This window comes from Myxine glutinosa, chromosome 8 (genome assembly GCF_964187855.1).
Source record: "Myxine glutinosa chromosome 8, kmMyxGlut1.1, whole genome shotgun sequence".
Taxonomy (NCBI): Eukaryota; Metazoa; Chordata; class Myxini; order Myxiniformes; family Myxinidae; genus Myxine; species Myxine glutinosa.
Genome location: NC_136268.1, coordinates 9,813,602 through 9,838,927, shown reverse-complemented (window position 1 = coordinate 9,838,927; position 25,326 = coordinate 9,813,602). Strand labels below are relative to the sequence as shown.

At 46.0% G+C, this 25,326-nt stretch overlaps 1 protein-coding gene across 6 annotated transcripts in view; it reads right to left on the bottom strand.

Moving 5' to 3' along the window:
- Positions 1 to 25,326, bottom strand: part of LOC137432213 (CDP-diacylglycerol--inositol 3-phosphatidyltransferase) — a 106,199-nt gene that overhangs the window by 68,026 nt on the left and 12,847 nt on the right. The window contains exon 2 of one of the 6 annotated variants that reach the window (XM_078782928.1): positions 1,107 to 1,342. The exons of 3 other annotated variants lie outside the window; for them this stretch is intronic. In XM_078782928.1, coding sequence (XP_078639054.1) covers positions 1,107 to 1,164 — 58 coding nt within the window. In that variant the 5' untranslated portion in view covers positions 1,165 to 1,342. The remainder of the gene's footprint in view (positions 1 to 1,106; positions 1,343 to 25,326) is intronic. 2 more of the 6 variants (XM_078782929.1, XM_078782930.1) reach the window with 2 other exon arrangements.

Here is a 25,326-nt window from a genome sequence, read left to right as displayed (position 1 = left end):
TGCTGATGACTCAACGTTGCATTCCTCCATTTTTTCCCATCTGCCCCATCTTCTCTCAATCGATCTGCATCTCGTTTTATTACAACCACCTCTTTAAATTCGGATTTGGACAAGATTTCCCAGTGGGGCAAATGTAACCAGGTTCAGTTTAATGCTTCTAAAACTCAATTTCTTCCCATATCTCAAACCAAAACTCCTCTCATCTCTCCAATCTCCTTTGAAAGTTCCACAATTACACCATGTGATACAATAAACCTACTAGGTATTACCCTAACTTCAAATCTATCCTGGAATCCACACATTACACAAATAGCTAAATCTGCCTCAACGAAACTGGGAGTCCTGTTCAGATGTCGAAGATTCTTGTCCTCTCAACAGTTTCTTCAACTATATAAAGGATTGATTCGTCCTTGTATAGAGTACTGCTCTCACATCCGGGGAGGGTCTAGTTCCACATACTTACTGGACAGAATTGAATTAAAAGTAATTCGACTTATCAACTCTCCCAATCTGACCTCAAAACTTGACCCGCTCAAATTACGTTGCAAAGTTGGCTCTTTCTCTTTTCTACAGATATTACTTAGGTTTTTGCTCCCAAGAACTTGCTGCCTGTATACCACCGCCATTAGCGAGACCACGGATTACTCGACAAGCCACTACATCTCATGATTATTGTGTGGCCATTGGCAACTCAAGGGTGGGCCGTTACGATGTTTGTTTCTTCCCCTCCACTGCCAAACTCTGGAACTCTTTACCTTCACATGTCTTTCCAAACACTTATGATCTTCCCCTTTTCAAAAAGCAGATTCTCTGCTTTCTCAAAAACTCTTAGACTATTCTCTCTTTCTATACTTTTCTATCAATGCAGCTCTTTTATTTGGCCTGGCCTCGATGAGGACGACATAGTCTGCGCCTGGAGCCTTCAACATAAAAAAATAAAATAAAATATTTTTTAAATGACAGAACGATGACAGAATGACAGAATGGGTGCGCGACGAAAGGTGTGCGACGAAAGGTGCGCGACGAAAGGTGTGTGATGAAAAGTGTGTGATGTTTGTTGCCATCAAAGTTCCTTCAGTTTTGGTGTGAGTTGTCTAGGCACCCACCTTGCAGCCACTTTGCGGAACCCCAGCACGTTGTGAATGATATGGTGTGCTGAACCATGGCTAATGTTCAATTCGGAGACCACTTCATCCAGCGTAATGCGACGGTTTTCCCTTAGCACGCGCTCAACTCCTGCGAACATTTCTGGTGTGTCGGCTGTGTGAGGCTGGCCCGAGCGAGCAGCGTCTGCCACACTGGACACTCCACTTTTAAACTTCCTGTCCCAGTCGTACACCTGCTGCAGCAATAAACATGCATCACCATATTGCATCTTCATTCTATGATGGATTTCACTGGGATTCACACCCTCACTTCCGAAGAAACAGATGACAGAACGTTGCTCCTCCCTGGTGCATGCTTCTAAGGGAGCCGCCATTTGGAACTGCTCTACTGACGTCATACGCTCAATGTTGCCAGATCTAAAACAGGCAAAACATGTCTTACCCATAGATATAACAAAGGTCGTCTACAACTACACACATTACATTCTCGAATTTATATCGCCATTTTAAGGTTACTTATTGACTGGTCCTCGTATCATAATTTTCACGGATTCTTGAATATACGATAATTTTTCACGGCTCTTTTGAATGTATGATAATTTTTCATGCCTCTCTTTGAATGTACGATAATTTTTCACGGCTCTTTTTGAATGTACAATCATTTTCACGGCTCTTTTTGAATGTGATAATTTTCACGGCTTTTTGAATGTACAATAATTTTTCACGGCTCTTTTTGAATGTACAATCATTTTCACGGCTCTTTTTGAATGTATGATAATTTTCACGGCTTTTTGAATGTATGATAATTTTCATGGCTCATTTTGAAAGTATGATCATTTTTCACAGCTCCTTTTGAATGTACAATAATTTTCACGGCTCTTTTTGAATGTATGATAATTTTCACGGCTTTTTGAATGTATGATAATTTTCATGGCTCATTTTGAATGTACGATAATTTTTCACAGCTTTTTGAATGCACAATAATTTTCACGGCTCTTTTTGAATGCACAATAATTTTTTCACGGCTCTTTTTGAATGCACGATAATTTTCACGGCTCTTTTTGAATGCACAATAATTTTTCACAGCTTTTTGAATGCATAATTTTTCATGCCTCTTTTTGAATGCACAATAATTTTCACGGCTCTTTTTGAATGTACGAGAATTTTTCATGGCTCTTTTTGAATGTACGATAATTTTTCACAGCTCTTTTTAAATGTACAATAATTTTCACGGCTTTTTTAAAGTACGATAATTTTTCACGGCTCTTTTTGAATGTACAATAATTTACACGGCTCTTTTAGAATATACAATAATTTTCACGGCTTTTTGAATGCACAATAATTTTTCACAGCTCTTTTTAAATGTACAATAATTTTCACGGCTTTTTAAAAGTACGATAATTTTTCACGGCTCTTTTTGAATGCACAATAATTGACACGGCTCTTTTTGAATATACAATAATTTTCACGGCTTTTTGAACACACGATAATTTTTCACGGCTCTTTTTGAATGTAAAAATAATTTTCACGGCTCTTTTTGAATGCACAATAATTTTCGCGGCTCTTTTTGAATGTACAATCATTTTCATGGCTCTTTTTGAATAGTACAATCATTTTCATGGCTCTTTGAATGCACAATAATTTTCACGGCTCTTTTTGAATGTATGAGAATTTTTCATGGCTCTTTTTGAATGTACGATAATTTTTCACAGCTCTTTTTAAATGTATAATAATTTTCACGCCTCTTTTTGAATGCACAATAATTTCCACGGCTCTTTTTGAATGTACAATAATTTTCATGGCTCTTTTTGAATGTATGATCATTTTTCAAAGCTCTTTTTGAATGTATGATAATTTTCACGGCTTTTTGAATGTATGATAATTTTCATGGCTCATTTTGAATGTACAATAATTTTCACGGCTCTTTTTGAATGCACAATAATTTTCATGGCTTTTTGAAATGCACAATAATTTTCACGGCTCTTTTTGAATGCACAATAATTTTCACGGCTCTTTTTGAATGCACAATAATTTTCACGGCTCTTTTTGAATGTATGAGAATTTTTCATGGCTCTTTTTGAATGTACGATAATTTTTCACAGCTCTTTTTAAATGTACAATAATTTTCACGGCTTTTTAAAAGTACGATAATTTTTCACGGCTCTTTTTGAATGTACAATAATTTACACGGCTCTTTTTGAATATACAATAATTTTCACGGCTTTTTGAATGCACAATAATTTTCACGGCTGTTTTTGAATGTACGATAATTTTTCATGGGTCTTTTTGAATGTACAATAATTTTCATGGCTCTTTTTGAATGCACAATAATTTTCATGGCTCTTTTTGAATGTGAGAATTTTTCATTGCACTTTTTGAATGTACGATAATTTTTCACAACTCTTTTTGAATGTACGATAATTTTTCACAGCTCTTTTTTAATGTATAATAATTTTCACAGCTCTTTTTGAATGTACAATAATTTTCACGGCTCTTTTTGAATGTACGATAATTTTTCACAGCTTTTTAAATGTACAATAATTTTCACGCCTCTTTTTGAATGCACAATAATTTTCACGGCTCTTTTTGAATGTATGAGGATTTTTCACGGCTCTTTTTGAATGTACGATAATTTTCACAGCTTTTTTTTTTTTTTTTTTCTTGTATACATAATCGAGGCTCATGAAAGAGATAACATTTATCACACAAACAAATCAAACAGACAAACAAACAAACTATATAAAAAGGGGAGCGGTAGACAAGATGGGGAGAGAAGGGGAAGCACATAAACACAACATTTGAGAGCAGGGACATCGGGAATGTGTGTGAGGAAGAGGGCTTGGGGGGAGGCGGCGTGGGAAGGGGGGGGGGGTGGGAGAAGTATGTATAAACACAAGGACACCAAGGACTTCCAGGAAAGAAGTTGGTATTTCAAAAAAGTGGATGTGGGGTGAAATTAGCAGGGGTAAAAAAGATCAAGGTTTTGGATGAGGGAAGATAAGAGATGGTGGTGAACAGCTGTTTTAAAGACCTGGAGGGAGGAGTGGGATTGAAGAGAGTGAGGGAGTTTGTTCCACAGGTGGGAAAAAAGAGGAATGAAGGAGTGAAGGTGAGCAGAGAGTCTTGATTTAGGCAGTTTAACCATAAGAGGGTTGCTGGCAGATCTTGTGCGACCTGTAGAAATATTTGGGGGACAGAGCCCAGAGAGAGCCGGAGGAGCAAGGCCGGAGAGGAGTCGGTAGAGGACAGAAAGACCACCAAGCTGCCTGCGGTGAGTAAGTGAAAGGCCCTCGGAGGTAGCTTCATCACGGGAGATTCCAATGATTCTGAACGCTTTGGTTTCAACAGCGTGAAGACGAGCTCGGTGTGAGGCAGGAGCACCAGCCCAGAGGGGAGAGCAGTATTCCATTAACCTGCAGATGAAAGCCTTGTATGTGGTGAGGAGCTCAGGTGTGCCAAGGAAAGACTTCGCACGACGGAGGATGCCCAGTTGGCGACTGGCTTTGGAGGCCAGATTTGAAATGTGGTTTTCCCAGGAAAGAGCATGGCAGATAGTGAGACCCAAAAGCTTGAGTGACAGAACTTCTTGGAGAGGATTATTCAGAAAGTGGATGGGAGGGTTCTCCAGTCTGTCTTTTCGGAGAGACATCTTAAGAGTGCGAGATGTGTCAGGATTGAAAGACATGTTCCACTTGTTTGCCCAGTCAGTGATTTTGTCCAGGTCTGCAGAGAGTGAGGAGGCTGCAGACTGCCGATCTGAGGGATGACGAATGGAGCGGCAGAGAGTGGAGTCATCAGCAAAGAGATAGAGAGGATTTTGAAGAGGGCCGGAGAGATCATTGATGAAGACCACAAAAAGCACAGGGCCCAGAACACTGCCTTGGGGAACTCCAGCCTGAACAGGAAGAGGAGATGAGAGAAACCCATTTAGGGCCACACGTTGACTACAACTAGAGAGGAAGTCCGCCAGCCATGCGTGGAGATTTCCATGGATACCAAAGGAGGAGAGTTTGGTGAGCAGAGCAGGATGCCAGACCGTATCAAAGGCACGTGATATGTCAAGGGAGACAGCTCTAATTTCCTGTTTGGCATTGAGGACCTCCATCCATTGTTGAGACAGCAGAAGCAGCATGTCCAGAGTAGAGTGACCTGGTCTGAAACCAAATTGATGATCAGAGATCAAGCCATTGGAGAAGAGGCAAGATTTCATATCCGAAGCAATGATGGATTCCATGACTTTGCTGATAATTGGGAGAATGCTGATTGGTCTGTAGTTGCTAGGATTTGTTTTTGCACATTTTTTGTGTAAAGCGGTGATGTTGGCTGATTTCCAAGCAGATGGCAGATGACCTTGAGCAAAAGAGAGGGTGAAGAGAACAGAGACAGGGAGTGAAAGAGCGGAAGAACAGGATTTTAGGACCCGTGGGCTGATGCCGTCAGGTCCAGTTGCAGAATCAGAGTCGAGGGTTGACAGAAACTTTTCCAACTTGTCAGGAGGAAAAGACACAGAGTCCAGGAGCAGCTGGGTATGGCTGGGTATGGTGGGTACAGAGAGGGATGGGTTTGGGACACAAGATTTAGAGGCAAACACAGAGTTGAGGCATTCAGCTTTTTCACGTGCGGAGTCAGCTGTGTAGCCGTTTGAGGTAAGGGAGGGGAAGGAGGGGGAACAAACACCAGAAACAGATTTGACCAGACGCCACCAGGATTTGGAAGAGGGAGTCAGATAAGAGAGTTCGGTCTTGAGAATGGAGAGATATTGTTTCCTGGCTCTCCTGAGGGTAGACACACACTTGTTTCGGGCTTTGTGAAAGGAAATGAGATTTCTTTCCGTTGGATTTGCTTTCCAGGAGACGAAGGCAAGTTGTTTCTGGGCAACAGCCTCACCACAAGATTCCGTGTACCATGGACGGGAGGAACGGTATGACAACTGAAGACGAGATGGGATAAATCTGTGCATGAGAGAGAGCAATTTAATTTTGAAGAATTCCCAGGATGAGTTGATGTCAGAGGTGGTTGAGATGGGAGACCAGTCCAGATGATTGATGGCTGCTTGAAGACCGTGCCAGTTGGCCTGAGTGAAATGCCAGACTCGTCGACGCTGAGGAGGCTCCCTGAGAATGGTCAGAGAAATGTCCACTTTGACAAGCACATGATCAGATGAGCCGATTGGAGCAGAAGAAGAGCAGCAGACATTTTCAGGGAAGTTAGTCATAACCAAGAGCGAGTGAGAAAGAGTTTTTGATAAAGATAGCAACCCCTCCTCCATGACGAGGCTCAGGTCTATCATACTGGAGGAGGGAGTAACCCGGGAGAGATCCTAAGGAATCAGAGAAATCATGAAGGAGGAAAGTTTCTGTTAAGCAGATCACGTCTGGTTTGTCAGAAGCAACCTGTATGGAGAGATCAGTTAAGTTTGAATGAAGGCCCCAGATGTTTGAGGACCATACCGTTAATGAAGAGGAAGGGGGAGCATCGGATACAGAACAGGGGGGAGGAGGGGTAGGGTAAGATGTGGAAGAGGAGGAAGAGGTAGGGAGAGCTGTTGAAGGTGCGTCAGAGATTTCAGAATAGCTCGGAGAAAGGGAAGGATGGGGCGGACAAAAGGTTTTATGGTGAATGGGTGAGGCACAATGAGGTGTTATTTGAGGAGGGGGAAGAGCGAGGAGGAAGGTTGGGGGAGATGGAGGTGAGAGTTGGAAGGGGGAAGAAGCGGGAAGGATGCTTTGAGGAGGAGTGAGGGGGGGGGGGGAAATGGAGTAGAAATGAGGGTGGGGAGATTTGAAGGGGAGGGGTGAGGGGGGAGTTTTTGAGGGAAGGGACAAGCGGTGGTTTGAAAGGGATGGGAGATGGGGGAGATTTGGAGGGAAGGGGTGAGGGGGGAGTCTCGGAGGGGAGGGGTGTGGGGGGAGTTTAGGAGAGGGGTGTGGGGGGAGTTTATGAGGGGAAGGGTTAAGGGGGAGTTTAGGAGGGAAGGGACAAGGGGAGGGATTTGAAAGGGATGGGAGATGGGGGAGATTTGGAGGGGAGGGGTGAGGGGGAGTCTAGGAGGGGAGGGGTGTGGGGGGAGTTTCGGAGGGAAGGGGCAAGAGGGGAGATTTGAAAGGGATGGGTGATGGGGAGGATTTGGAGGGGAGGGGCAAGGGGAAGATTTGAAAGGGATGGGTGATGGGGAAGATTTGGAGGGGAGGGGTGATGGGGAAGTTTTGGAGGGGAGGGGTGATGGGGAAGATTTGGAGGGGAAGGGTGATGGGGAAGTTTTGGAGGGGAGGGGTGATGGGGAAGTTTGAGGGGAGGGGTGATGGGGAAGATCTGGAGGGGAGGGATGAGATTGGAATTTAGAAAGTGTTGTACGATTAATGGGAAACGAACATTTATTGCAAAATGAGTTTCTTGTGACCTTCGAGTTAAAAATACGTTTAAGGACGCTGGAGGGGGGGGGGGGGGAAGAGGGGGTGGAGTGCAGGTGAGTTTTGGGAATGTATGAAAGAGGCACTGTAAGAGATGGAATTTTTTTTTGTAATGAATAGATTTGGTGAGCAAGTTGAAAGCAACCTTTTAAAGAAGAAGAAGAAAAAGGTGTTATCATACACGACAGAATACAGTACTTCAGGGGAAAGTTTAAACATTTTAAAGTTTAACAGTGAAAACTATCTGGGGAAATGGGGGAGAAACACATGGTCGAAGAACGAACAAACGAATAAGAACAACGAATAAACAAATAAGAACAACGAATAAGAACAGAGAAGGAAATGTTTTTTGGGGGGGGTTTTTTTTTTGAGAGTGGAGATTTTAAACAAGGAAGTAGGCTATGGGGTGAAAAGACTGGGAAAAACAGAGAACGAAAGTTATTGGAGCACAAACGACGGACCGCTGAGAGAAAAACAAAGCCTCAAGGTAGGACACGGTGGCCTACAAGGCCTCAAAAGACGCGACACAAATTAACCGACGATTTTCTATACAGGTATGAAAGATTTACACCGATAATAATCTTCCTTGGGACACACTAAAGGTACACACACCATAAAATAAATACAGTTTTGACGAAAATACAAATGGGAACAATTACTTAACTTTGAAACAGCTGAAACAGCTGCGAAAAAACGTAAGCCTCGCCGGCAAGACCGGAAGCGGAGGTCTCAACCAACCTTGTTTTTGAATGTATGATAATTTTTCACAGCTCTTTTTGAATGTACAATAATTTTTCATGCCTCTTTTTGAATGTACAATAATTTTCACGCCTCTTTTTGAATGTATGATAATTTTTCATGCCTCTTTTTGAATGCACAATAATTTTTCATGCCTCTTTTTGAATGTACGATAATTTTTCATAGCTCTTTTTGAATGTACAATAATTTTCATGACTTTTTTTTTAATGTACGATAATTTTAACAGCTGTTTTTGAATGTATGATAATTTTTCATGGTTCTTTTTGAATGTACGATAAGTCAGATTTCAGAAGAAGAAAAAATACATTATTTACACTTTTCATATCTGGCAACCCTGACCTCGCTTGTGCTGCGTTAGCCGGATACAGGAGTTGCATGCACAGTACATGCACAAATATGCACTTATGCAAGGTCTTAAGCATCCCCGAGACAGATAAATTGCAGTATTTGTACATCGACCTGGAGTCTGTATTGGAGTAGGACATGACCAAGTCCAAGTTTATCTTTAAATTTGAGCTTATATTTTACGCAATACCCTACTTACATGAAGTGAAAAGCGGGGTTAGGCAATTGGTTCACTTCTGTCTGTCTACAAACATCCGTTTATGATTGAGGAACGTCATTTCCTTTGAATGTTATATTTTTAACACAAATTGGAAAACAAACCTGTAGTTTAACAGTACTTTGGCTCTGAATTTGGCCCGATCACACGTGCACAGAGAGGAGTGAGATCTTCTTCTTTTTTTTTTACTCTGTCTGCCTGGCAGTAAAAAAAAAAAATTGAAAATCATTCCAAACAGGAAACCTACTGTTTTTAAGGACATCATAATGGACACAAACAGCAGGTGTGACAAAACTCATGTAACTTGTTAACTTAGGTGGTGTAATAGGCACTGCGTCAATGGCGGTAAAATACATAATTTAATTATTTATATGGCAATTACAATCTTTATTTTATTTCAATTGAATTATATATTTGAACTAGTCCGGCAGCTAAGATAAATATAGCATAACAATTGTGCATTTTGTGAGGAAAGCACCAAATTTGGCACACTAGTAGACTATCATATGAAAAGATCTGGATATTGGGCCATCTCAGATTCAGAGATTTGATTTTTGCAAGATTTGCAGATTTTGCAGATTTGCAAGCTGAGATTGCAACGCCAGGGACGGCAGACTCCTTCCTGCGAGCTGCCCACGTCACCCGCACAAGAAGAGCTCATCAAATCACTGCAGCGGCACTGCACATCCTGCAACACCGTGCGTATGAACGCCACTGTATGACATATGCTGATGATGCAGAAGACCTGCCTGAGTTCGAAGACTGGTGTCACCAGAGAGGAGAAGACATTCCCAATTTTCAGTACTGGGCAACTGTGCTGGAACTAGAGATGTTGGTACTGGTCTACGTGCGTTCTCTGCGGCAGGCTTCATTCACGATGTACCTTGATGCCCTGACGGAACTGGTCCCATGGTTCCATGCCTTAGACCACACACACTATGCCAGGTGGGTCCCTGTTCACCTGAGGGACATGGTTGCACTCCCAATGAAGCACCCAGATGTAGCCAGATAATTCAGGGCTGGCAACTTCACTGTACAGAAGACGAAGAAGGTGTTCTCTTCGATGCCAATTGACCAGGCGCATGAACAGAATAACGCCTGCATCAAAGGAGATGGTGGAGCAGTCGGCCTCACTGACAACCCAAGTGCCCTGCGGCGTTGGATGATTGCCGGGCCAGAAGTTGCCAGGGCCATAGAAGAGTTCCAAGATGGCCATCAACACTGGGGGAGGCGAGAGGACACACGTCATCACGACCAGACACCAAGTGTGCAGACCTCTTTCGCCAAGGATGTCCGCGCCCTTGTCAGCGTCATAGAAGAGCTTGGCAACCCCTTTGAGGAAGAGAGCATGGATCTGGTTGTCCTTGACACAAAGGAAATTGCGGGTCCTGCTGCAGTTGAGATTGTCAGGAATGTGAAGAAGATTGGCCAAGAGCAGTTCCAGGCTTTCACCAGAGAATGCCTGGTGGAAAGGACCAAGCCAATTGATGATGCAATTCGTCAGAACAAGCTGAAGGTGTCATTTGGGAAAAAGGCTGCCACAGCCATCAGGGGCTGAATTTGAGATGGCCCATATATCCAAATCTGTTCATAATAGGATAGTCTACTAGTGTGCCAAATTTGGTGCTTTCCTCACAAAATGCACAATTGTTATGCTAAGTTGCCCCACTAAACACTAAAGAATACAAATCATCTTTTTGGCACTTTGAAAACCCTTCCGTTTAGTAATACTTGGACATGTTACTTAAGGTGGTATATAAGCATGGTGAAAAGCTGCTTCAATAGCGCCAAACTGCAATAATTTTTTTTTTAGCGATCGTTAAAATCATTATTTCATTTAAATTGAAGTATATACTTGACCATTGCATGTTCTACGGCCTACAGGGTAATATGTTCTACAAACTATCTAGTCACAACATGTGTTGTACAAAGTAAAGTCTAAACATATTCAGTTATATATATTGCCGTGTCCCCAGGGTTAAGACCCCAAAAGGACGAATGACCAAAACGAGCTTTAAATCCGAGGCATATTTCGAACTTGGCGGGATTATCTTTTCGCGTGCGTGGGAAGGTTCGAAGTCTTATCTGATTGGGAACACACAGGGTTATTCCGAACCCACAAAACCAAGAAACGAACCAGGACAATAAAAGTAAAATTTAACAATAATGACTATTAAAAGTAATTGTAAACCAAATAAAATAAATGTGGTAAAAACTATTAGACCATGGGCCATACCCAACTTTTCTTCTTAGTTTTTGAGTTCCGCCGTCTCCACATGAAGACGACATGAAACCTTCCTTAATATGTTCAAACGATGTACCTGAACACAAAATCAATTGTTCCCAAGTCTGAAAATTGAGCAAATTGAGAAATTCATACAAACTCAAAGAAATACATAGAAATGGTTGCTAAGGTCATGTTACCCTTGGAACCATTACATGTACAGTGCATTCAGAAAGTACAGACCCCTTCACTTTTTTCACATTTTGTTGTTGCAGCCTTATCCTGAAATCGTTTAAATTCATTTTTCCCATCATCAATCTGCACTCAATACCCCAGAATGACACAGAGAAAACAGGATTTTAGAAAGTTTTGCAAATTTATTAAAAATATAAAACTGAAACATCACATTGACATAAGTATTCATATCCTTTGCTATGACACTTGAAATTTAGCTCAGGTGCCTCCCATTTCTCTTGATCATCTTTGAGATGTTTCTACACCTTGATTGGAGTCCACCTGTGGTAAATTCAATTAATTGGACATGATTTGGAAAGGCACACACCTGTCTATATAAGGTCTCACAGCTGGCAATGCATATCAGAGCAAAAACCAAGCCATGAGGTCTAAGGAACTGCCTGCAGAGCTCAGACAAAGGATTGTGTCGAGGCACAGATCTGGGGAAGACTACAACAAAAATCTCTGCTGCATTGAAGGTTCCCAAGGCGGCAAAAAGGGTTGGCGTCAGGAAGGGCATCCGGCCGTAAAACATTGCTTCAAAAAGGGGACCAAAAAACAACAACAACCATGGTTCCCGAAAAAGGCCAACCCCCGCTTTGCGGGGAAAAAATGGCCTCTAAAGGTGGTTTTTTATTGAAGGTTCCCAAGAGCACAGTGGCCTCCATAATTCTTAAATGGAAGAAGTTTGGAACAACCAGGACTCTTCCAAGAGCTGGCCGCCCGGCCAAACTGAGCAATCGGGGGAGAAGGGCCTTGGTAAGAGAGGTGACCAAGAACCCGATGGTCACTCTGGCTGAGCTCCAGAGATTCTGTGTGGAGATGGGAGAAACTTCCAGAAGGACAACCATCACTGCAACACTCCACCGATCTGGGCTTTATGGCAGAGTGGCCAGCACCTTCACCAGCACCAGTGGCAGCTTCAATGCAGCAGAATTATTTTGTTGGCTTCCCCAGATCTGTTCCTCGACACAATCCTGTCTCTGAGCTCTGCAGGCAGTTCCTTCAACCTCATGGCTTGGTTGTTGCTCTGATATGCATTGTCAGCTGCGAGACCTTACATAGACAGGTGTGTGCCTTTCCAAATCAGGTCCAATCAATTGAATTTACCACAGGTGGACTCCAATCAAGGTGTAGAAACATCTCAAAGATGATCAAGAGAAATGGGAGTCACCTGAGCTAAATTTCAAGTGTCATAGCAAAGGGTATGAATACTTATGTCAATGTGATTTCAGTTTTTTATTTTTAATAAATTTGCAAAACTTTCTAAAATCCTGTTTTCTGTTTGTCATTATGGGGTATTGAGTGTAGATTGATGAGGGAAAAAATGAATTTAAACGATTTCAGCATAAGGCTGCAACATAACAAAATGTGAAAAAAGTGAAGGGGTCGGAATACTTTCTGAATGCACTGGAAGCAGTATCAACATGTTTTGGGGCATGGGAATGTCAAAACTAGGCTGGAGAGAGATTTTGATATACTACTGCCAATGTCCCAAAGCATTAATTATATATATATATATATATATATATATATATATATATATATATATATATAGTTGCAGTTTTGGAACCCACACTTGTGTAAATATGAAACTCTTGTAAATATGACATTAAAGGTTAAAGGTAGGCACCCCTAGTTAGTCCACAAGCAACACGTAGGACACCATAGAACTCAGTTATTTCATTATTATGTGTTTTAGATAAGGCCGTGTTTCCAATAGTTGAATCTGCGTTGCATCAATTAAATAAGAGTAGGTCCCCAATCCAATTCCGGCCATTTTGCCAACCTCTCTCTCTCCCAGCGACGCCATTACGCGCCTCTGCCAGCAGCAGCCACCTTAGCGTTCGTTCAAGCCGCCATTAACCATGCGGTCAGGCCCGAGGAAAAAGGGGGCGGAATGCCAAGAACAAGGTATGGCCTGTCAGCCAGCCGTCAAAGGCGTGGCCGGTAAGCCCTCACCAGCCAACCAGGGCTAAGGGAATATCACCGACAGGCGTGGCTTTATGAAGCGCGGAGTGATCTTGGCGCGCATGATATAAGCGCGAGCGCAAAGCCCTTTCACGAACTTCTTTCGGAGGACTTACGCGGTGTTGGAGGCGCGCACATTTGCAAAGAACTTGTACGGACTTGTTGGAGGCGCGTGCATTGAAAGAACTTTGAGAGGGAGAGCGTTTGGCACGAACGTACAGTTATTACGTACGAAGCATCCCAGTGCCCCCACTATATGTAAGGTCCGCTCGCGTTGAACGATACGCGGAGCTGCCTGCCGGGTTTCGCGCACTGGACTGGAGTAGACCGGAGCCTGGACCCCATCGCCTGGACCATCTACCTGGACCTTCCACCCGACCAGCTACAATCCCCGTGTGAGTGTGTCTGTTTGTCTGGGGTCCCAAGTTAAGACTGTTTTTAAGACTGCCCTGTGTCCTGCTTCTTCTTCTTCCTCTTGTACATCCCTTTCGTTTCCTCTTTCCTCCTGTATATTTGTAATAAATTGCCTTGTTCTTTCTTAGTTTCCTCTAATCCGATCGCATCCGTCCTTTCTCTCAATTGAGTACCTGTGGCACGATTAGGAACCGCTCCAATGGGTTTTAGCCTTTGTTAATAGCTCGGATCGCGGATTGCTAACCACTGGGCATTATCCATCATCCGTGGTTCGAGCGGGAGTTATTTCCCTGCTTTACGGTCGGGTTAGTAAGTAGGTATTTGGGACTACTTTGACCAATGACCCTAGCTAATACCGACCGGAAGGAGCGTTATAACTTCTAAGGACTCGGGACGGCCAGCTAAAAAGACAAGGGGATTAACCCCCCCTTGATAAGGGGAGAGCCGATCCCGAGATCCGCAACAATATATATATATATATATATATATATGTATACAGTGATCCCTCGTTTATCGCGGGGGTTACGTTCCAGAACCCCCCGCGATAGACGAAAATCCGCGAAGTAGCGACCATATTTTTATTTTATTATTTATATATATTTTAAAGCTTTATGACCCTCCCCACACTCTTATTAACCTTTCCCATACTCTTATAAACACTTCCTATACTCTTAAACACTTTTTACACTCTTAAACATACGTAATTTTAACAACATATAAAATTCTAATGGGTACTCACCATTGAAGATACTGTAGCTACCCATGGGTCCCCCAAGCAAGACCAGCATCAGAATCTCCTTGCTTCAGCCGGTGACGTCACCGGCGGGGATCCCCGGCGCGAGAGTGGCTGGTCACGTGACCGCTAAAGCGTGCCGCGCTTTGCGGGTATAATCAGCTACACCTGTTGATCACGTGACCACCGAAGCACGCCACGCTTGAGAGGCGTGGCTTTCGGTTTCTGGTTGTGCTTTACAATGCAGCCCGATAAACGGGCTTTTCAGTGTTCCCGAGTTGGTTTTGAGAATAAATATCTTCTCGGACGAGTTTGTGTCTTGCCCGTCATTTCGTCCGTATCAAGCAAGAGCCCCGGCTCTTCAATACTACAACTTGCGTGATGAAGATGATTATGAATTAGCTGTGCAGTACTGATGACGATGAAGGTGATGACAATGATGAATGTACTGCACAGCCAGAAAGAGCATTACAGTTACCCATTACGTGGGTAACTAGCGGCAAGTGGAAGCTGCCGCATCTGCGTTTTCCATACGCACGACTCTTTGTCTACCCTTCTACTGTACACTATGTACAGTATTTTATTTCTTGTAATATGTTTTAATTACTGTATTTTTCTTATTTCTTTACGTTTTTTTATTTTTTAGGCTAGAAAATGCTTATTTTACCACAAAAATATTTAAAATAATAGTATATAAAAATACATTTACACCGCAAAATCCCGCGATATAGCGAAAAATCCGCGATATAATTTTACATATACTAGCGAGAAAAACCCGCGATGTACCGAAGCCGCGAAAAGTGAACCGCGATATAGCGAGGGATGACTGTATATATATATATATATATATATATATATATATATATATATATATATATATATATATATATATATATATATATATATATATTGTTATTAGAACCTTCACTTTGTAAATTTAGTATTACATTTCCTGTGTACATTTCCCCTTTTAATTAGCTGTTAATTGAAATGAGTGCACCGTAGCTAGTCCATATACAAGCACGTAGGCCACCATAGAACCTCTCTATAGTTAGTTCTTATTCTATGTTAGTTTAAGGCTCTGTTTCCCATTAATTGACACTGCATTGCACCAGATCAACTAAGGTAGATTCCCCTTTCAATTGTCCCAGAACCTCCATTGCCAACCGCATTGCCAACTGCATTCGCCCTCCATTGAACACGCGGTCAACTCGGGGAAGAAGGGTGTGGCCCCACCTTGTCATCAGAGGGAGGAGTGAATCAACCAACCAGCCCCGATCAACCAACCAAGGATGAGGGGTTTGGCCTGAGAGGGCGGAGAGAGAGCGTTCGAGGAGGTTCGCGAAAGTTTCATGGGCGTGATTATATAACCCGTCGCGCGGAGCCCCCCCCCCCCCCCCCCCCACCGCAGTCTACCGGAGCTCAGTTGAGAGAGTTCAGTTGAGGAGGAGAGAGAGAGTTCTGGAGAGGAAAGCGAGTGAGAATCGGCACGCCCTGCTCGCGATACCAACCAGCACTCTGAAGAACAACCAGTGCGGGCACGCGAACCTCGACGTGCCGCGGTCTTCGGATCTCCCTGTCGCCCGTTCTGTGAACCAGAGTGCGAGGAGTCGGAGCTGTCACCTCCAGCCCTGCTGTTTGCACGGACCTGAACCTTCTCATCCCTCCACCCATTCCTGCCATTCCATCCTTTTGTGTACATGAGTTTGTTTTGTGTGTCTTGTCCCTGGGGTATAAGTAAGCCTGTATAGATAAGTAGAATTGCACTGTGTCTTCTCCTTCTGTCATTATTTTCGTTTCTTTCCTCCTCCTTGGTTTCTTTGGTTTTGTACAATAATAGTTAGTAATAAAATCCTGTTATTTCCTACCTGAGTCTTCTTCTTCCTTCACATCCGATCGTCTGTGATTTCCCCATTGAATACCTGTGGCACGATTTGGCCAACGTTTAGGATCGGGTTTAGTACTGCTAATGGTTCGAGCCGCGGGCTGCTAATCAGCTCGGCAAAATAACATCTTGTCCGTGGTCTCGAGCGAGGTTGCCCACCTGCCTCGTGGAGGGAGCGGGGCGGCTTCAGGAGCGGAGACGGCCAGTGAAAATAAAAGGGGGATTAACCCCCCTCTTGCTAAGGGGAAGAGCCGTACTCCGTTTCCGCAACAATTGGTTGTCAGGAGTTGGGATTCGAACCTGGGACTAAATTTATTTAGCCCAAATTTTCGACACCAATTGTACTATTGGCCGCAACAATTGGTGTCGGGAGCGAGATTCGGATCTGAAGTGTGCTTAGCGCACTCAAAATTACGAGTGGCCAAAATTTTATTAAAACATCCAAATTTAAAATCGTGCCATGGATAATCAAGGCGACCGGATGCCGGTGGGGGTAGAGTTAGAGGGTTTAGAAGAGACCCAGGGCCCCAGGGAAATGTATATGGGGGAGAGAGAGGAGGGGAGCAATGAGGATGTGGTTGCGGGGGTATCAGGTGCACAAGATGGCGCCCTCGCGCACGAGGTTTCAGACGCACAAAATGGCAGCCCCGCGGGGGTCGAGCCCGCGGTGGCGGCTGGGGCCGCTGTGCCAATCGGGTTTGATTTTAGGTTATTCCTGACCCAAATGGATGCAAAGATGGATAAAATGAGGGACGAAGCGAGGGGTACCAGTGAGCAATTGAGAGACGGGTTAAGTAATATGGGAAATCAAATCGGGGGGCTAGACAGTAAATTTGAGGGTTTAGACAGTAAATTTGAGGGTTTAGACAGTAAATTTGAGGGTTTAGACAGTAAATTTGAGGGTTTAGACAGTAAATTTGAGGGTTTAGACAGTAAATTTGAGGGTTTAGACAGTAAATTTGAGGGCTTAGACAGTAAATTTGAGGGTTTAGACAGTAAATTTGAGGGTTTAGACAGTAAATTTGAGGGTTTAGACAGTAAATTTGAGGGTTTAGACAGTAAATTTGAGGGTTTAGACAGTAAATTTGAGGGTTTAGACAGTAAATTTGAGGGTTTAGACAGTAAATTTGAGGGTTTAGACAGTAAATTTGAGGGTTTAGACAGTAAATTTGAGGGTTTAGACAGTAAATTTGAGGGTTTAGACAGTAAATTTGAGGGTTTAGACAGTAAATTTGAGGGTTTAGACAGTAAATTTGAGGGTTTAGACAGTAAATTTGAGGGTTTAGACAGTAAATTTGAGGGTTTAGACAGTAAATTTGAGGGTTTAGACAGTAAATTTGAGGGTTTAGACAGTAAATTTGAGGGTTTAGACAGTAAATTTGAGGGTTTAGACAGTAAATTTGAGGGTTTAGACAACGGGATGAAAGGGGTGAAGAATGGGTTAACGGGGTTAGAAAACACCATGGAAGGCAAATTGAGGGAAATAGGGGAGCAATCCGCCCGGGAAATTAAACAAATGGGAGATCAGATAGAGGAGGTGAAAATCGGGTTGGAAACTAAATTGGATGCCCAGAGGAATGATTTGGAACAGATGAGGGCAGCATCTACCAAAGAGATGGGAGAAATGGGGGAGGAGATCAGACGAGGTGTGGGCGAAGAGGTCGCGGGGTACGCGAGGAGGTAAAGCGGGGTGAGGAGCGTATGGAGAAAGAGGTGAGAAATAGTACGGCTGGGTTACAGGGGGGCATAGAAGATCTGACGCGGGGAGTAGAGCAGCTGACGGTGGGACAAAAAGAATTAGGGGAACAAGTGGAGAAGAACACTGCGGTAATCGGGGGGTTGGAGGCGACTCAGAAGGAGATAAAAAAGGAACTCATAGCGACAAAGAGGGAATGTCAGATGGTACATGAGGGGTTGACAAAGAGGTTGGATGAGGTGATAGAGGCAATGGAGACGAAAGAACGGGAAGTAAGGACGCACATAGAAACGACCAAGGTGGCATTGGAGGAAGAAATTGAGGGGCGCACCGGGAAATAAAAGAGGTAAAGCAAAAATTAGAAGAAGTGGAAGAGGGGGTGAGTGAAATTAAGAAGAGACGGAGGGAAACTCAGAGGGAGATAAAGGAGGAAGTGATGGAATATGTACAAGGTCTGACCTAACCCATACAAGGTATGTACAAGGCTCAAATCGTGATGATGTGCTTACTCACCAAATAAAGAGTTTGCAGGTGGTGGAGGAGGAGCGAAGACGGGGTGCCGAGGTGAGTGGCGATATACTCGGAAATGTATATGGTTTGAGGGGAGATTCAGTGGGCTTGGGTGTTGGTGTAGACCCGGGTGTTCATGAGAGACCAATGGTGAGGTGTATGACTGGTCAGAAGTGTATGGAAAGAGGAGGTGTGCAAGGAGGTCCGACTATGGGGAATGCGGAAGGTATTTGTGAGCCAGCGTGTGCGGCGGTGATCGGGTGTGTGCAAGAATGCACCCCCATGAGTGGTACTGAGTATGTACCAGGAGAGAGTGCGACAGGTGCACGAGAAAGGTGTGGAACAGAGGGGTGTGTGAGGAAAAAGTGCACGCCGAGGAGTGAGTGTGCTGTCGAGAGCGAGTTGGTCGTGGCGCGGGTGCGGGGGGGCACATTGAAGCGCGTGATGGGGAGTGTTACAGGGGATGTAACGGAAGAGTGCACACCTGTGGTGAGTGTTACGGAGGGCGTAACGGGAGAGTGTGCGCAAGAGGATGCGCGAGAAAGGTGTGTAACAGAGGAGTGCATGATTACAGAGTGCGCTGTCGAGAGTAAGGGTGAATGCGCGACCGAGTGTGGTGGTGAGTAGTGAGAGTGACACGGAGCACGAGTTGGTTGTGGCAGGTGAGAGAGAATGTACACCTGGAATGAAAGGATGCACACCTGGAATGGTCGAGCGCGTGTGGGAATGCACACTTGAGTTGGTAGTGAAGCACGTGATTGGGTGTGCAGATGAGTGCACACCCGTGGTTGTCACAGAGGATGTGACCGAGGAGTGGGCGCGAAGAGGTGTGTTGATGAGGTGTGCGAACGACGTGTGTGCCAAGGTGTGCGGTGGTCAGGTGTGTGACGAAGTCTGTGAGCGTAATGAGTGTACCTGGGGTGTGTGTAAGAGAAGGTGCAATGACGGAGAGTATGGAGACACCTGGATGTGTGAATAAGGAACGGAACACGTGGTGTGAGCATGCAAGTGAAGCATCGACGTTAAACGGAGCAGCGGTTAGATCGACTTTTAGCCGAAGCGAGCCCCCGGTTCGTGCCGGGCTTTGTGTGCAGCGGGAACCAGCGGGGATCGTAACCACGGCGGTTTGGAAAGAACCGCCGTGCGCGATCCACGCCGGGCCTCGCTCTGAACGGTCGCGTCCGTGCTCCGCTAAGCGGCGCGGGCAGGCCGGTTCGAGGACGCGTAGGAAGGGTCGGCACGGCGACCCCTTGTGGTTGCAGCGTTCCGGCCGGCCGAGATTGGGGCATCGGACGGCTCCGTGCCGAGATGGTGCGTGGAATCTCGGCCCGAGTAAGCCCCCTTCCCTGCACCGAATGCCGGACGGATCCAACCGCCGGCAACGAACCACCCACATTCATTGCTCGGCTTTGCGAAGCCGAGCTTTGGAAATGTAAAGACGCACCGAGGCTCAAGTTAAAGGACATTTGGTAGGGATAGGGAATTTGTGATTGGCAAAATTTGATTGGCAAATGATTGGTTAGATGATTGGCAAATTTTTGATTGGCTGGAATTTGATGGGCAAAAATTGATAGTGGGAAATACCCGATGTGATGGATGGCAACTCTGTCATCTCTCACAGATGGGGGCACATGAGCTATAGTTTTATGGGGTTTGGCAGTGAAAACTAGCCCGGGAGGGTTGGGATAAAATGATAGGGATCTAGAGAAGATTGACCATAGGTAACGGTAGCGTTAAGTAGCGACATTCCACCTGTAGTGGGGACGTAGGTAGATTAGTTTGGATTATAACAACGAGGGAGCGCAATAGTATAAGGGGTGACTGGGAAGCGCATGTTTCAGAAGGGAGTAGTCAGCTTAGATGATGCCGTGTGTGTGAGAATCTTTGCCGGTGAGCATGTTGAGCAAATGAGGCAATGCTCGTGAATGGTGCCGTGTGTTTGTATTGAAAGTGTATGGAGCAATGTATGAGTGAGTAATGGTGATTGTGGATTGTATTGAGTGTGGAAGTGGATGGAGCAGTGTATGAGGAACAATTGTGGTAGTGCATGGTATTGAATGATTGAAGAAGCCTGGGAGGAAGGAGGGTGCAGGTGGCACTAGGTGTGATTGCACAGGTGTGCAAATGAACAGGTGTGTGGAATACATGGAGTATGGAATACATGGAGTATGGAATGGATGGTGTGGAGGGAGTATGTTGGAAACTGTGGAGTGGAGTGTGTGATGAAATCGTCATCCAAGTTACGACACTAATGTTATTCTCCTCATTGCCGCTACGCGGCACCTCCGCGGCTCCTATATAAAAGAGACTGCCTTTCAGCGGACAGGAGATGTTCATCCATCGCAATGCAACTCTATAGCACCTCTGGGCTTCCGTAGAATGGTAACGATTCTGCTATATATACCATCAGCTCATTTATTGTTGTACCACCTGTACGCACCTGCATTCACCTGAAGTAATATTAATACAATGCTTATTGGTTTCTCTCTAGATGGTGTCGAGAACGAATTTCGATTAAACCTACTCTTGGACAATGTTGTATCTTTGATTTTTACAACACTTAATCGAAATTCTCTCCTGACATCGCTCGGAATCGAGATGATGCCCACGCTCCTGCGATGCCCACCTCGGAGAAGAATGCCCAGCGGAGGACCCGTCGAGCTAGCTCTAGCCACGGAGCTCCAACTACTCTCGCTGCCGGTCTGCCACGAAGGGACCGGATGCATTGGAACCTCGCAAGCATTTTGTTCCGGAACTACGTCGTCAAAGCACGAACTGCTCTCCCGAGGTCCGAACGCCGGAGCAAGCGTGACGAACTCCAGCAAGACGCCTGGAGAAAGATGCTCCTGGGAAAAGTCTTGCAGCTGAAACCCCGTCGGGTCGAAGGACGTGCTTGGAGCCGAAGGTACGAGTCTAGCCTCAGCGGGAAACGCTAACGGCTTCGTCTGAGAGAATCATCCTAGATTTGCGTGCCTCGGCACGAGACGAGATTTCTACGCGAGTGTACACGACTCCCATGTCTGTCATGCCTCACTCGGCCGGCCTACCCGACCGATCGCTGCTCGTCGGAATCACCTCCTACGCAAAGCCGCACGCTGCACCATCGCGGGCACTACTCTGAGGCCGGCGATTCCGATCGCTGCTCGTCGGAACCCCTCTTACGCACGAATCGCGCGCGCTGCACCATCGCTGGATGGAATCCCTACTATGCACGACGCGCAAGTTGCGCGCGCTGCATCTTCGCTGGATGGACCCCTTCTTCACGCGAATCGCATGGGATTCCCCTCGCAGGCCCTACTCTGCGAGGCCGGCGGCCCCAATTGCTGCTGGTCGGAAACCCACCTACGCGTGGCTACTCAGCGAGGCCGGCGAACCCCGCTGCCCAGAATCACAACGCTTGACGCTCGTTTGGCACCACTCGAGGACTCGCCACAGCACGGATGTCCGGCTCGTCGGCGCCGTCATCTCTGTCCCGATTAACGGACAGGCAGCGAGCCTCTTCTGGCGGCAGTTTCTATGGATGTCGAGCGGGATCTTCATAAACTTTCACGGCACTCGGGCACTACAGGGGAATGTCGTATCAAGCTGGGTGATCATATACCATAGCACGATGTATTCTGATGACCGCCTACCGGTCTTTGTCGTATCAAGCTAGATGATCATATACCATAGCACAAGGTATTCTGATGACCGCCTACCGGTCTTTGTCGTATCAAGCTAGATGATCATATACCATAGCACGAGGTATTCAAATGACCGCCTACCGGTCTTGCCCACCATCCTCTTTGCTCGGGTGATAGCGGGAATGGCTACCGCACTGTTGACGCTATTCCCCGCATATAACTCCGGACAAACACGGCCCGAAAGCCATCGAATGAGACGCTACTTCAGGACGTGCAATTTATCGCTGCCCAGCTTGCTCGCCCACTCACCTCAGCGTGCCGCGCTGGTTCGACAGGCCGAGTTCGACTTTCGGTTTCCCTCGAACGCAGTGCGCCCTAGGTAATACAATCCACTCGTTGACCGGGTTCGTATTCAGAACCCCAATCTCGAGCCCGCTCGAGTGCTGGTGCCAAATGGACGCGAGACTATAGTTTTGGTGCGCCACTTTACTCCATGTGGGGATACCGCTCAGCTGGAACTCCGCTCGGGGAATCCGAGGACGGGGCGAATCACCGTCAAACCCGCCCGCACGCGCCCGAACCAATTGATGACGTCACCGACTAATCACGCGTTTGCCCTACGGCGTCATTAACGTAATTGCGTGCTTCACGCGCTCTCGTCATCGGGGATCGTTTCCTCGAGTCTCCATGTACCTTGGTAACTCCTCGGTTAGCGGAAATCAACCTGACCGCCCCAGCACATATGTGCATGTCATAACGTGGCGGTATCTAGAGGTAGTACGTTTCCTCAAGTTTCCATGTACCTTGGTAACTCCACAGATAGCGGAAATACTCAACCTGACCGCCCCAGCACATGCGTGCGTGTCATAACGCAGCGCTACCTAGAGGTCGCGCGCCCGCGCCATCTAGCCCTTAGCGGGGACTCATGCCGTTGTTCGCTCGGACCATAGTGCCTTCGGGGCGTTTAGCCAACAACGGGGACTCGAAAGCCGTTATTCGCTGAGACCATAGGCCTTCAGGGCGTCTAGCACTCAACGGGGACTCATGCCGTTATTCGATAGGACCATGGGGCATTTGGGGTTGCATTTGGGAGTACACGGTGACCTCATGAAATGGTAACATCGAGCGTAGCGCCCGACTCCCTCGTCTCCTGAGCAAGCCACGGAGACACCGTCCCGCCTGTTCGCCCTTGACTCTTGGCTTGTTGTTTCTAGGACAGAGCTCTTGGCTCGTTTCCACGACACGTTTCGAGACTGCGAGACGCCTCGCCCGGCCGCTACCTGTTTCCATTTCCCTCTGACCCAGACTGTGAAGGTCGCTCGACTGTGGTACGCAGCGCGCAGCTGCAATCTCGGAGGGGGGGATGGATGAGTGAGGGGGTGAGATGAGAACATTCTCTCGGGTTTGTCGATAGGAAATCCGTGGATGGACAATCCATCCGGGACATCCACGGATGGACAATCCATCCGGGGCATTGCGGTACTCCATGGCGTCGGTGCATGGAGCGATCCAGCTTGATCTGAGCCATTCAATGGCAGCATTGAATGGATAGATGATCCGGCTAGATCTGAGCCATTCAATGGCAGCATTGAATGGATGGATGATCCGGCTAGATCTGAGCCATTCAATGGCAGCATTGAATGGATGGATGATCCGGCTAGATCTGAGCTATTCAATGCCCAGCATTGAATGGATGGATGGTTGGCGAATCCGGTTTAGCCGATCTTCTTCGTTCCGCCGAGCTTTACCTCTAAGTAAGGTACCGGAAGGACAATTTAGGTTCGGGTACACGTGACATCGCATGCCGTGCGTGTCCGTCCGGGGTAATTACCGCTCCACAAAGCACTGTACTGCAGGACGGGACGAGATATGCCGTCTGCGTTTCGAGATGAACGGTGGCCTTGGAAGAGTATGAATCGCGAAGGGTCTGCGCGCTTTGCACGACACTGTGTGACATCCTGGGGTGGCGCGTTTCGCTCATTTTGTGCGTAGTCGTAATGTGCCATACTCGGTTGAGGACGTTCGCCAGGGCTGTCGCGACTGTGCTGTATGTGCGGAACTCAAACCACGTTTTACAACCCTCCCATGGGGACGCCGGTCAGGGCTACTAGACCGTGGGAGCGATGGGCGATGGATTTCAAAGGGGCCCCTGCCGGTGTCGAGTAACTCTCGTTATGGCTCCGAATGGCTCTCATCGATTCTCTGTCTCCCTCGATGTGTACTCCTTACCTCGCTATTATTCCCTGACGACATGGACCTAACATGGATCGACCATGACCCCTTGGGAGCCTAGTCAGGTACCGGCCGACGTGGAGGCGTACTGTAATGCGCTGTGCGACATATGGCAATTCGCTCTTCGACAAGGTACAAATTATCCAATCTAGCTACTGTGCCGACTACCCCACTGTTCGACAAGGTACAAATTATCCAATCTAGCTACTGTGCCGACTACCCCACTGTTAGACTACTGCGACCCACGGGCTCATCGTCTTCTCCCTGGGATGAACACTGCTTGCTTTGTTCGATATCTTCTTGATTGGGATTTCCTCCTCGGTACATCAATATCTGGGAAATGATTGCTAACCAGGCTACGAGTGCGCGGTTGAAATGCATTAACCCTGCAATTGGGATTGATGGCCCCTGGGCGTTCGACTGGCAGTAACATCCTTCCGATGTATTTTGTTCTTTGCATTCCTATGTATCCCTCTGCTGTTTATCAATATGTGTCTGCTGTTCATTACCGGCTAGTCAAGTTCTAAGCGTGGGGAGAATGTGATGAAATCGTCACCTAAGATACGACACTGATGTTATTCTCCTCATTGCCGCTACGCGGCACCTCCGCGGCTCCTATATAAAAGAGACTGCCTTTCAGCGCAGACAGGAGATGTTCATCCATCATCGCAATGTAACTCTATAGCACCCCTGGGCTTCCGTAGAATGGTAACGATTCTGCTATATATACCATCAGCTCATTTATTGTTATACCACCTGTACGCACCTGTATTCACCTGAAGTAATATTAATACAATGCTGATTGGTTTCTCTCTAGATGCTGTCGAGAACAAATTTCGATTAAACCTAATCTTGAAAAATGTTGTATCATTGATTTTTACGACAGAGTGGATGGTGCGAAGGTGTGTATGGGGAGGATGGACCCCATCACGAATACCCAGGGAGGGTAGTTTAAGAGTTAGGTAGA